Source organism: Podarcis vaucheri (genome assembly GCF_965113315.1).
Source record: "Podarcis vaucheri genome assembly, chromosome: 1".
NCBI lineage: Eukaryota > Metazoa > Chordata > Lepidosauria > Squamata > Lacertidae > Podarcis > Podarcis vaucheri.
The window spans coordinates 75,415,360-75,427,741 of NC_138759.1; the positions used below are offsets into that span (position 1 = coordinate 75,415,360).

Genomic DNA, 12,382 nt, shown 5'->3' on the forward strand with positions numbered 1-12,382 from the left:
TGCTTTTGTGTGTGCCTCTAGGCACGTTAAGGTGTTGGCCGACTGGGTCTCACCAGCACTACGCTTTGCAGCATTCCCAGCCACTTTGTAAACAAGGTGGTTGGTTGTTTTGGTTTTTTAAAAATAAGTGTTATAAAAGTGGGGAGAAGCAGGAGGTCCAGGGCCCAGGACAGACCCAACTCTTCTTTGGCATCCATCAATAGCACCCCTGCTCTTCACAAATCTAGAACTTTCCCATGTTTTTAAAAAGCAATCACCTCCCTGCACATAGGGCACAACCATGGGAGGGAGAAATCTGGACTAGAGGACCCACCGCCTTGACTTGCTAGTTCCAGGTTTGTTTTATTCTAACATCCCCACCTCCCAGTCAGTCTGAAGTGGCTCAGCAATCTTTCGGAAGCTTTGCCTTGTGTGTCTGCTGATTCGTGTACCTCTACTTTTAGGTTCTTAGCTATAAAGCTTGCATTTCTTCCCGCTATCCAGCTATCCCACTTTCCTCTTGAAAACTGTTGTACAAATGTACCTTGGAAGTCGAACGGAATCCATTCTGGAAGTCCGACTTCCAAAATGTTCGACTTTTAAGGCGCGGCTTCCGATTGGCTGCAGGAGTGTCCTGCAGCCAATCAGAAGCTGCGCCAGACGTTCAACTTCTGAAAATAATTTGAAAACCGGAACAATCACTTCTGGTTTTTGATTGTTTGGGAGCCAAAACTTTCAAGTTTATAGGCATTCGGCTTCCGAGGTTCCACTGTACTATGAATGATCAGCTAAAATTGTATTGCAGGGACATAAGACACTGCCTTGTCCTGAGTCAGGCTATTGATTCACCTAGCTTGGCATTGTCTACACTGACTGGTAGCGACTCTTCAGGGTTTCAGAATTTGGTCTTTCCCAGCTGTTCCTGGATATGCTAGAGGCTGAGCCTAAGACCTTTTGCACAGGAAGCATTGAGTTATGGTCTTCTCACTGTGCTCCAACCTCTGTTAAGCAAAACACACACACACACACACACACACACACCCCAACAGGAGTTAAGAAAGGAAACAAGAGTCAAGTTTCTCGAACACTTGTTCCAAAGATCCAGTGCATACCACGACTCATATTCTGCCTGTAATAAAACCTTTTCCCCACAATAGTGTCTGCCAGCTGCATCAATTTTCGCCCCCTGAAATAAATTTAAAACATGTCGTCCCACTTATGTTTGTCCCTTTTTCCGCTTAGTAATGTTTCCAGTTCAGGATTGGTGGTCCTCCCTGAAGTGAACCCTCCCACCCCACAATTAAGAGGACAAGGTTGAATATAGAAGCAATAAATCCCCTACTGCTGTGCTGAGTGTTGGCCACATTGAGTACCACTTGTAGACTTAGGTTCATTGAATGTGTTGGATCAAGGCCTGGCTGGCTGAAAGCAGTGAGAATTTGGCCACAGACCTAGCAAAGTTTCACCCTTGACATGTAACCTCGTGTCACGTGAAGCAAAATAATCCACTGTAACACAAGAGAGTAGCTGCTTTCCTGTAATAGCTGGGCTTCTGCTACTGGAAGGGTTGAAGCAGTGGTTATGAGGCTTAGCTGTGCCCCTCCAGGTGTTTCTGGACCACAACTCCAATCACCTCTGACTCCAGCAACATCTGAGGGGGCCATAGGTTCTACATCCTTTGCCTTAGAACAACGGGGGGGGGGATAACATTTCATAAAGGCTTTAATAGTATAATGGAGGTGATGGGGACCAGCAACCAGATATTGTGGATGAACCAGATTTGCCTGAGATGTGCACAGTTCGCTTGAGGGCGTTCCATTTGTTGGCCAGGTGGTGTTGGTGGGACAGAGTTGGGTAGCGCCATGTGACACCCGACTGCTTTGCCTGGTTGTAGGGAGAGGGACAGAAGAAACAAGGAGCTCCGGTCGATTTTTATTTTAAGACTTAGGTGAGCATTATGAAAGACTAAAAGTCTATCCTTTAGGAATCTGGATCCAGACCATTGCCTGCTTCCCATGGCTATCTTAGAGATCACTTTAGCCTCATAAGGCTTATCTCATAAAACTTAACTCTCCCAGGCATTTGATGGTTTGTGATGATTTTGCTGGTGCTGTTATTTTGCTGCTGTTTTACCTTTGTCTTCTATGGATTTTTGTATGATTTTTATGGTTGTAATGGATTGTTCTCCCCCACCCATCCACCCCGTTTTATGCTTCTGTTCATTCATCCATTTTATTTGCTGCTTGCTGCTTGCTGCATGTAGTGATTGTGATTACAACGCTTCTGAATGGCAGTAACCAGAATGAAGTGACAGGCTCTTGTAGGAAAACAAACCTAAATAGAAATTGCATTTCTGTTAGTCCTACCACAAAGTAAAATTTCTACATTCCTCTCCAACTTGTTTTGAGGTTTCTTTTTCAATTGCCTTAGTCCTGTAACCCAAATTGCTGATGTAATGGATTGTCTTTGTTTGCCAGATGTGACACACTTACAAGTATAGATGAGCTTTTAAACAGTTGGATGTGTGGGAGGGGAAATCCCAGCCATAAACTAATGTGGTTAACTGTTTGGGACAGCCAGGCAATGATTTATGGTAGAAGCCGACTTAGACAGCATTGCATGATGCCATTTGTTTTGCTGATGTTGTTAGTCTTTCCTTTTTACTTTCTGTAAAATCAAACAGGTTGCAGAGTCTGAAGTACTAATGGAGGGGGGGGGGGAGTAGGAGGTTACTATTTTTCTTACATTTCTCCATGTAAATTGATAGCATTTCAGCCTTATGCTGTAGAAGCAGGCGAGACATTTTCACTTTAAAGTAGGCCTCTAATTGTAAAGTGTGGTTATATGTATTGCTGACTTTTGTTTTCAGGAATGTAGCATAAAATGAGATTAAACAACTCCCTAATACATTCCAGGAATTCTATGTGCAGTGATGGCAGCGTGGCAATGAAGAGATTTACATCACTTTAAAAAAAAAATTAGATGGCTTCACTACTCGCAAGTAATTAGGAGTGCCTCCTCCACAGTTCTACATTGAGTATTACAGCACCTTCATAGGTGGTATTTTTTTAAAAAATGCATTTCCTTCAGTCACATTCAGTACATAGGTGTACAAGTCATGTTCCAGATGCCAGCTACTCATATCAGTGAGGAAATTTAGCTCAATTGATCCTTTTGTTGTGCCTGAGGTATATGTGTAGAAAGGCCACTCATATGAAAATTTCAGGCTGTTGTAATGTGCATCAAACATATTTTAGAAATGCTTCATCCAGGCAAGAATTATTATAGCTACAGATTTAAAAATTTTGCATCAAATGTTGGTGCTTCTTGCACTGTGGCTCCAGTGGGGGCATCTGCAAATGTAGCGGTGATTAACTTTTCTTTCTTTCTCAGGGGCTGTATTCACTCTTGACCAACGCCCTATGGGCCTTCTTTCAGTGGTGGGTGAAGCTCCACACTCTTGTACGTACACACACACACACACACACAGGACCTCCTCATCTGATTGGTGTAGATCAGTTGAACTTGCTGCTCCCTCTCTGCTCATGTAATTGATCTAATGGCCTGAGTTTGGTTTCTGACAAAAATTAAGTTACTGCCTACCATGGGCATAGCCTGGTTTTTTTTTGGGGGGGGGGCAAGACTTTTGTCAGAACCGGTGTGATTGGTCAGCTAAGTATTTCTTTTGATTTACTTGATGGGGGGGGAGCTGCCCCTCCCTGCCCCCCCCCCTTGGCTACACCCATGCTGCCTGCTATGGCAAAATATTGCAGAATCCATTACATAGTCCTTTGCGTTATTGTTGTATTGTTCCACACCATTCATTTCAGTGCAAAGGAAACGCATTGCAAATCCTGGAGGGATTACTGTTGATAATTGTGTATCATTATACTTCATCTGTGGACTGAAAACACCAAGAACCGCTGTTTCAGCCATGGGACAAATAAGTAAATATCAGCAATTTCTGGTCTTGTTTCCATTGAAATTCTCCGACATCCCTACCTGATTTGCGTGCCTATCAAGGTTCTCTGCTGTGCCCACTGTGTAGCTTTTTTTGTTTTTACCACCATGAAAATCAGTCGGGTGTTGGGGGGAGGGAGCAGAAAAACGTACTTTGGAGCCTGCATTAGGCCCCCGAATTAAGAGTTAGCTAATGGAAACAAAGGGGACGCAGGTGGCGCTGTGGGTTAAACCACAGAGCCCAGGACTTGCCAATCAGATGGTCGGCGGTTCGAATCCCCGCAATGGGTGAGCTCCCGTTGCTCGGTCCCTGCTCCTGCCAACCTAGCAGTTTGAAAGCACAAAGTGCAAATAGATAAATAGGTACCACTCCGGTGGGAAGGTAAACGGCATTTCTGTGCGCTGCTCTGGTTCGCCAGAAGCGGCTTAGTCATGCTGGCCACACGACCCGGAAGCTGTACGCCGGCTCCCTCGGCCAATAAAGCGAGATGAGCGCTGCAACCCCAGAGTCAACCACGACTGGACCTAATGGTCAGCAGTCCCTTTACCTTTAATGGAAACAAAAGGAAGGGATTGTCTCCTGGAACAGATTTCAGGGGGGGGGGTGTTTGCTGGGGAGTGCAGCGGGGAATCAGCAAACTATTGCCTCCTTTCCTCTTCTGAAAGTGGATTTCTCTACTGAATCGAAGTTCCTTGCGCTCCTAGAAGGGTACCAATTGGATCAGCTACCTCCTTCTGAGTTGTCTAAATGGACAATAAAAGGCTTGTAGGTGGGAAACCTGCTACTTTGCTGTAAACTAAATACATGGCAACATTTTGCCATTCTTGTTTTATCTTATGCTTGTGTTTGGTGACGGGCTTCGCTTGCAATAGATAGAGAATGTGGACAGAATGACACATTCTGGAAACAACTAAAATAGCAACAAATGTATATGGTGGCATTCAACTACATAATTGTGCTGGTGCAAGGATTACCAGTAACGCAGTGGGACTTTCCCCCATCTCCTCCTGCTGCATGTGTCCCATGCCATCTCCAAATCTGCTCCAGAGTGTTGGGGGAACCCTAGAACAGATCTACAGGGGTTGGGGAGATATCATTCCTATTTGCCTTTGTCCTATGCTGAATACAACCCATTAATATGCACAATTGCCACTGATCATAACTGTCGATAAGAATTTCTTAGAACAATACTCTGCCAAGGAAGAGATTGCAGGCATTGGAATGGGTGGATACTTTTAAGTGCACTGTTTTGTTTCTGTTACGTTCCAACACCTTAATTAAAAGTGACAAAGAATCTTGTGGCAGCCTAAAGTCTGCCATTCATTTTGCCATAAGCTTTCTTCAACTACAATCCCATTTCATCAAAACTCTGAAGTGTTTCCCTCAGGGACAAGGGAACAAACGGGTCTGATTCAAAGCCTGTAATCACTTGCTTTGGCAGCATATTATTAAAGGTGCACCTGTAGCAAGAAATACCTGTACTTATTGACAGTTATGAATTGCACCCATTCATTCAGTTTGCTCCAACGGAAGCCCCTTTTAAGGCGTTAAGATGCAAGACTGGGACAAATGCAGTCTTTAAAAGTTTCCATCCATTTCTGATAATTCATTTACAGCAGGAATAGGGAACCTGTAACCTTTCAGATGTTGGGCTGTAACTCTCATCATTCCTGACAATTGGCTGTGCTGGCTGGGGCTGATGAAGTGTGTGTGTGTGTGTGTGTGTGTGTGTGTGTGTGTGTTGTTTGTAATAGATTTTATTAAAGTTTGAAAAAACATACAATGGTTAGTATCAAATATCCATTCTACTTTTATCAAAGGTTTAAAAAACCCTAATCTAAATAAAAGCACAAACCAAAAGAAAGAGAATTAAAAAAAATAGAGGGGGAAGGAAAGAAGAAAAGGAGGGGGATGAACAAAGGGGGAATAACTTCTGGTGCTTTGACTGTCATCTATATATCGAAAAATGTTTGAAACATCCACTTTGAGATAACACCCAACAATCCCACTTTCTAAAAAGATATATTTTCTTCAATCCTCAAACCCAGATATCATGTCCATTTTCTTTTTCTCACAAAAAGTCTATAAGGAGTTTCCAGTCTTTAGTAAATAAGGGTTGATGGAAGTTTTGTCCAGCAACATTGGGAAAGCTCCAGTTTCCCAGCCTCAATTTATAGTCTGGTCCAAGGTATGGATGTTTGATGAGAAGTAAGTGCCGCTCTCATGAATGACATTTATTCCCAAGTACGGAGACATAGGATTACAACCTTTATTCCACAGATATTTCAGCTAGATGATTTGCTGTTTGTAGCAAAATATATATATATATATAAGCCTATGCCTATGCAATTAGTTTCATTTTCCAAAAACAGCCTAGTGAAACTGGCTTGTTAGATTTCACTTCTTTTTTCTGTGTACATACAAAAAGTTATTCTGGAAGGTGGCATTGGACACCACAAAACAAGCAGTGGTCAAGGAAGCAGAATTGAAGTGTTTCCTTCTTATTTCATGTGTCTCATCATGAGGGAGACAGGTGAGTCTCTATTCATTATGTAGGAAGTGCTTGGTGATAAGAACAATCCACAGTGAAACTAAGGAACTGTAAATTTCATGTTGGCTTTTATTTCCCACTACCACAGTTCAAGTGCAGTGCTATTTTAATATCACCGTGCATCCTTAGCATAAGATTTTCATTCTGTAGAACTTGTTTGTGACCTGTCTAAATTGGCTCATCATGTTGAGCCCAAATATCATTTAATAATCAGGCAATTATCTGAAACTTAGCAAAGTAAGTGGAAAGGTCGTCCTCAGTTTGTTTCTGATCAAGGCAAAGTTAGGATAAAGTGTTATGAAATTATCTTTGCAGAGTAATTCTAAGTTTTCTGTTTCATCGCATGTTTGTATTTAAAGTAGAAATCTGTATAGAGAGGGTTAGGTTTGAACAAGTGTTACCTTAAAAGAACAAGCCAAATCTATATTTACATAATTGAGGAAACCAATTTGTTGGGAATCTCATATGAGATACACACGCAGTGGAAGTCTCTCCCAGTAGTAGTCACCACATGGAAGCAGCTTAAGTCCCAAATAGTTTACTGTTGCAGAAGATAACTAAAACAGTTATTGCATGTACAGCTTGTAGGGTTTTGCAGATACAGATATACAGTGGTACCTCTGGATGCGAACGGGATCCATTCCGGAGCCCTGTTCTCATCCTGAAGCGAACCCAGCCTGCGCGGGTCGCGATTTGCCGCTTCCATGCATGCGCGTGACGTCATTTTGCACATGCGCAAGCGGCGAAACCCAGAAGTAACGCGCTCCGTTATTTCCGGGTCGCCGCAGAGCGCAACCCGAAAACACTCAACCTGAAGCATATTCAACTGGAGATATGACTGTATACAGAAAATAGAAGTACAAAGTATTTCTGTTGCTCCAAATAATCTCCAGCAATTCAAGATGTAACCCACCAACAGACTGACAACTTACATACTAACTGACAGACTAATGCATGCCAGCTCAGTAGTCTGTCAGTTAGTATATGAGCAGGTATCATCGATATAGTCGTGGCACTGGGCAGTTACTGTAGAAACTGGCTTGTCTGACCTTGCACCTGTGATTAGCTCATCCATAGGGTGACTCACACCAGTGAAGGAAATTGACCGCTTCTTATGTCCGCTTACTCCAGCACAATTATCCGAAGCTTTGTGATGGAAGCCGATCTCATAAAATGAGTCCTTTTATGCAAAGCTCTCTACAGCAAGCAGATTTAATGCACTACAGGGTTTTGTTTAAACTGCCTCAGTAAACTCAGTAAATTTCTGTTCTAAAAGTTAAACTGGCTAGTAACCAACACACCTGTTCTTCTAGTGCAAAGGATGTCTTCTAGTAGAACAGAACCGCCACCCCTTCTCTGCCTGCCTGCAGCCCACTGTGAGCCCTCAGAATCAGCTCTGGAGGGTTGGGGAAGAGGAAGGTGAAGTCATGTTGTGCAGGCAGAAGTCTGTTGCACTCAGACCCCTGAGCAGTGCTTGTAACAACTTTGTTTACCCTTCTATCATAGTGCATTTTCTTCTCACTTCTCATTTTCTTCTCATTTTTCATTTGACTACAAGGTCTCATATCCACAACAATCAACAATGTGGAAAAAGAGAGAGACATACATATATCTGACATAAAAGTTATTTATTGATTTCTTACTTGGGGCATTTATTTACTGCCCAGCCAATCCCACCCCCTGGGCTGCTCATATTTTAAATATATATAAATTAGGCTGCCAGTTATCTACAGAGGGTCCGTACTGATCAGCACCTGCAGAAGGGAAAAGACCCTCTAGGACCTGCCTTTGCCATTGAACATGTGTTTCTTTAAGTATGCCAGTGTTTTCTAAAAGCTTGCCAGATTTTCTGTGAACACAGCCATCTTATCAGCACCATGAAGGCCCTGCTTCCTTTCTGGGCCAAGACATTAATTTATCATGTTTTTCTTCACATTTATAAAGATAGGTTCATAAATATTTATAAAGGAGGCTGTTTTCCTCTTTCTTTAAGACCTTGATAACTCCTGGGACTTGGCTGGTGACAGAAGGAAGTCATGTTGAATTCAGTACTTTGGGGACCTTAGGAAGTTTCCAGCAAGCATATATTAAATATTGCTAGTAACGTACTCTTTTAGGAAATCTAGTAGCAAACCAGTACAATGCAGCAGGTTTTATTTGTACTTATGGGCCACCTTTTCATCATAGAACCCAAGGTTTGCATACATGTGGCTCTCAGATAGCCACCCAACTAGGTATGACCAAATTCATACCTGCTTAACTTCAGCAAGGTGGTTCATTCTGTGCCTTCAGATCACACTCTGGAGCAGTGGGTGTCTCCACTTAGCCACAAAGTCCACTGGGTGACCTTGGGCCAGTCACTGTCTCTCAACCTACCCAACATCAAAGGGTTGTTAGGAAGATAAATGGGACATGAGGAAAGCCATGGTACGCTGTCTGGAGCCTGGAGGAAAGTGGGGATATAAATGAAATAAGTACATAAGAATCAAGGGGGGTATCCAGTGCTCTTACACTTGTGCAACAGAACTCCCCCCTTTTACTCTCCCTGTCCCCACACCCTTGTGCACCCTACACTCTCCCATAATTTCCTCTGAAAGGTTGGGAGAAATTCCCAGAACAGATTTGGGGGTGCATGCAAGGGGCGGGGCTTGTTGCACAAGCATAGATCCTTAGGCTAGAAGAATGAGTGACTTAGCACTACTTTGGATACAAGCCTAAATAATTGGCATATGACTCTTCAGCTTTTGAGTTCTAGAACACAATAGAAAAATTCCTAACCATTGTAGAAATAAGTTGCTGGAAATCTAAGATAATCGTGCAAGGATGGGATTTCGCTCACATATAATTACTGCTTTTATTTCAGGTCTTTCTGGCTTTGCTTCATTATTCTGTTTTGTCCTAGGGCACCGTGAACCCTTTTCAGGGTGGAGTCGTATTTCAGATAAACACTTTGTCCCATGTTTTCCGTGATAGCATTTAAAAAAAAAATCACATGTCTCTCTTTGTTTAAAATACTTACTTTAAATCAAAAGTTGTTCTGATGCACAATTAATTAAAGCAAAACTTCGTGCTGTAAAACATAGTATATTTCCGCACTTTATAAAACAAGTGAAAAGCAAAATTAACAGTTCTCATTAAAGTACATTTACAAAGTATGGAGTTGTACCAGCTAATTAAGAAGTTTTAAATAGTGATTTGGGGGTTGTTCCCAAGGCTTCCCAAGAAAGGCAAATTCCAATTATCCACAGCAACTGAATCAGGTGAGCCTGGCAGTTGTGGTTTAAGGGAAATAGTGGGCAGACATCAACCGGTTAGCTCCTCAACCGGTCCCTAATACTTGCCTAAGATGCTGGATCAGTGTAGGTGGCTAACATCTTAGACACGTCCACGCACAGGTCATTTTGGACCTGGAAGAGGATGGAACGGGGGCGGGCTAAGGCACGCTCCAGTGAAACATGGAGGCCGGGAACAGAACCCCCCACACGAAATGGTCACTGCCTGTATAGTTTGCAGGAACAAAGAAAAGGGCCTTCTCAGTTGTGATGCCCAGGATGTAGAAATCCCTCCCCTAGAATCCCCACTAGCCCACTCGTCGGTCTTTCACCATTAGCTGAAAGAGTTTTTGATCTGGTAGGACTTTGGCCTGTCCTTCGTTTGATTCTTTCTCTCTGTCTGGATGATGTAGGGTTTTGTCCTGCCGGTTTTTATTGCTTCTGTGACGTCTTAAATTGTTTTATTTTGGATTTCTGTTAATCATCTGCTGCCCTGAGCACTTTGGAGTGACAGGTTGAAGTGGAAATTTCATAATAAACATAACTAGTCACATCACACCCAAGGTTATCTGCTCCAGGAAGTTCATATAGGTGTAGGGGAATAAGACAGATCCCTGTGGCACTCACAATAAATCTCAGTGGCAGAAATAAAATGGCCCCAAGTAAAATTGCCCACTGGGAATGCATGGAAAGGAAGGGGGGCAGTTAAGTACAGTGCTTGACCTCGTTGTCCCTGCCAAACCCTGAGAATGACCCAACAGAATGTTAGGTCATTTGGATGACAAAATCTAGTGTAAATGTTTCATATTTAAGGTTATTATGAGCACATAACTTTTGTGGTTTTGTTGTGGCCTCTAGTGGTTTGCCCTGAGTATTACAAGAAATTAACATGGTAGTTTAGATAACAGCACTTTACTTTGAAGCGTATTGATTTTATATGTGTGGTTTGTGAAAGGCAAACAATACACTACAAAAATATTTGAATGTATGCATATTATTATATCTTCTATAAACAAAAGTTGCTTGAATGATTACATTAATACTATGGGGAGACTATAGCTCCTGGGGATATTCAGTAGACAATAATCGCTAATCAACTCAAGCCAGCAGAATTTTTCCTTAAGTGTAGAAAAACAGATTTTGTAAACCTTTTTTTAAATTAAAAAAGCTCATTTAAAATATAAAAGATCATTTGGCTTTTGTGTATGAAAAGTCAGGTTTTTAAAAAAGAAATTTAAAAAAAATATAAAGTTAGTAGACTATATTTTTTTGTTAAGAGGTAAGCAATGGGAATAATTGAAGGGTCCAGTGATCTGGGGCTTCACAGTGGCCTAGATGAGCTTCTGTAGGTGTGAGCAGCAAATAATGACATGATGTTTACCTGTATCCAGTATAAAAAGCTACTGTAACTGATGCCCACAAATAGAGTCACTACATAGCATAACAAACCCTCAGGAGTCTTGTTAAACATATTGATCTTTTCAGCTTTTCATGTTTTATAAATATTTCTAGCTGCCATATTTAGGGGAAGTGGTAGAGTATGTGTCAACTGCTATCCTTTCTCCCCATTCTTCTGCATGTACATCTATCTGCTTTTTCTTTTTTGCTTATGCATCTCTATGGGTGAAAGCCAAAGCTGACATTCTTCCTGCAGAATGGCTTTTCATCCAGTGGAGGTGTCTGCTAATGCAAAAGAATGGGAGATGTTTGTTCACAAATCCCCCCCATCCCCAAAAACCTGTTCCAGAGGATTAGATGGTGATGGAAGGAACCACCAGGGAAAGGGTGAATCGGAGAAAATCACTTCCCTCGCATTAGCAAACACCATTGCTGCATCAAAAGCACAAATGTATGCCACAGGGGTAACGACCTTTTCAGGATCTTCTATTTTTTTCTTTTAAAAAAGATATTTATTGAAAGTTTTTAAGATATAACAAAAAATAAATAAACATACAAAATAAAAAACAGTTAAAAACACACATTAATTTTCAATAACATAACTTCCATACACTTATTTCCTCGGACCTCCTCATACCTCCCTTCTTTGTATTCCAGTTTGATTTGTTAGTTCAGCAAATCCTTACCATTAAACTTTTACCCATTTGTGAAACCTTTTTTTTCATATCTCTTAAAGCATTACAGCTGGAAACCGCTTAGTTTCTATCCAACATCCTTCTAACATTCATTAATTTTACAATGTTTCCATAAGTAGTCTTTGAATTTCTTCCAGTCTTCTTTCACCGACTCTTCTCCCTGGTCTCGGATTCTGCCAGTCATTTCTGCCAATTCCATGTAGTCAATCACCTTCATCTGCCATTCTTCCAGGGTGGGCGTTTTCAGGATCTTCTAATGCCTTTTCTTTCCTTTTAACAGGTAGCAGTTGCTGCTGAATGTAAGTACCACCCTTATTATCTGTTCAGATTTCAATTCTGTCCCTGATAGAGGGGTCACTGGTGTTGATTTATGGTTACCTAACGCAGCTCTGTAAATGCTGTTTGAAACCTTTCACCTCTGTACCTGTTCCCAGGCCAGAAAGCACCCCTGGAGTTGTTAACTTGTTACTTGAATTTTATAGCTTTTCACATTATCCGGTTTATGACTATTAAATGGTATGTTGAT

General features: G+C 41.7%; 1 protein-coding gene across 1 annotated transcript in view; it reads left to right on the forward strand.

Annotated features, from left to right (window-relative positions):
• The window catches only part of PTPRJ (protein tyrosine phosphatase receptor type J), an 80,219-nt gene that overhangs the window by 35,641 nt on the left and 32,196 nt on the right, over positions 1-12,382 (forward strand). Inside the window, exon 2 of the mRNA XM_082195808.1 lies at positions 12,137-12,155. Coding sequence (XP_082051934.1) covers positions 12,137-12,155 — 19 coding nt within the window. The remainder of the gene's footprint in view (positions 1-12,136; positions 12,156-12,382) is intronic.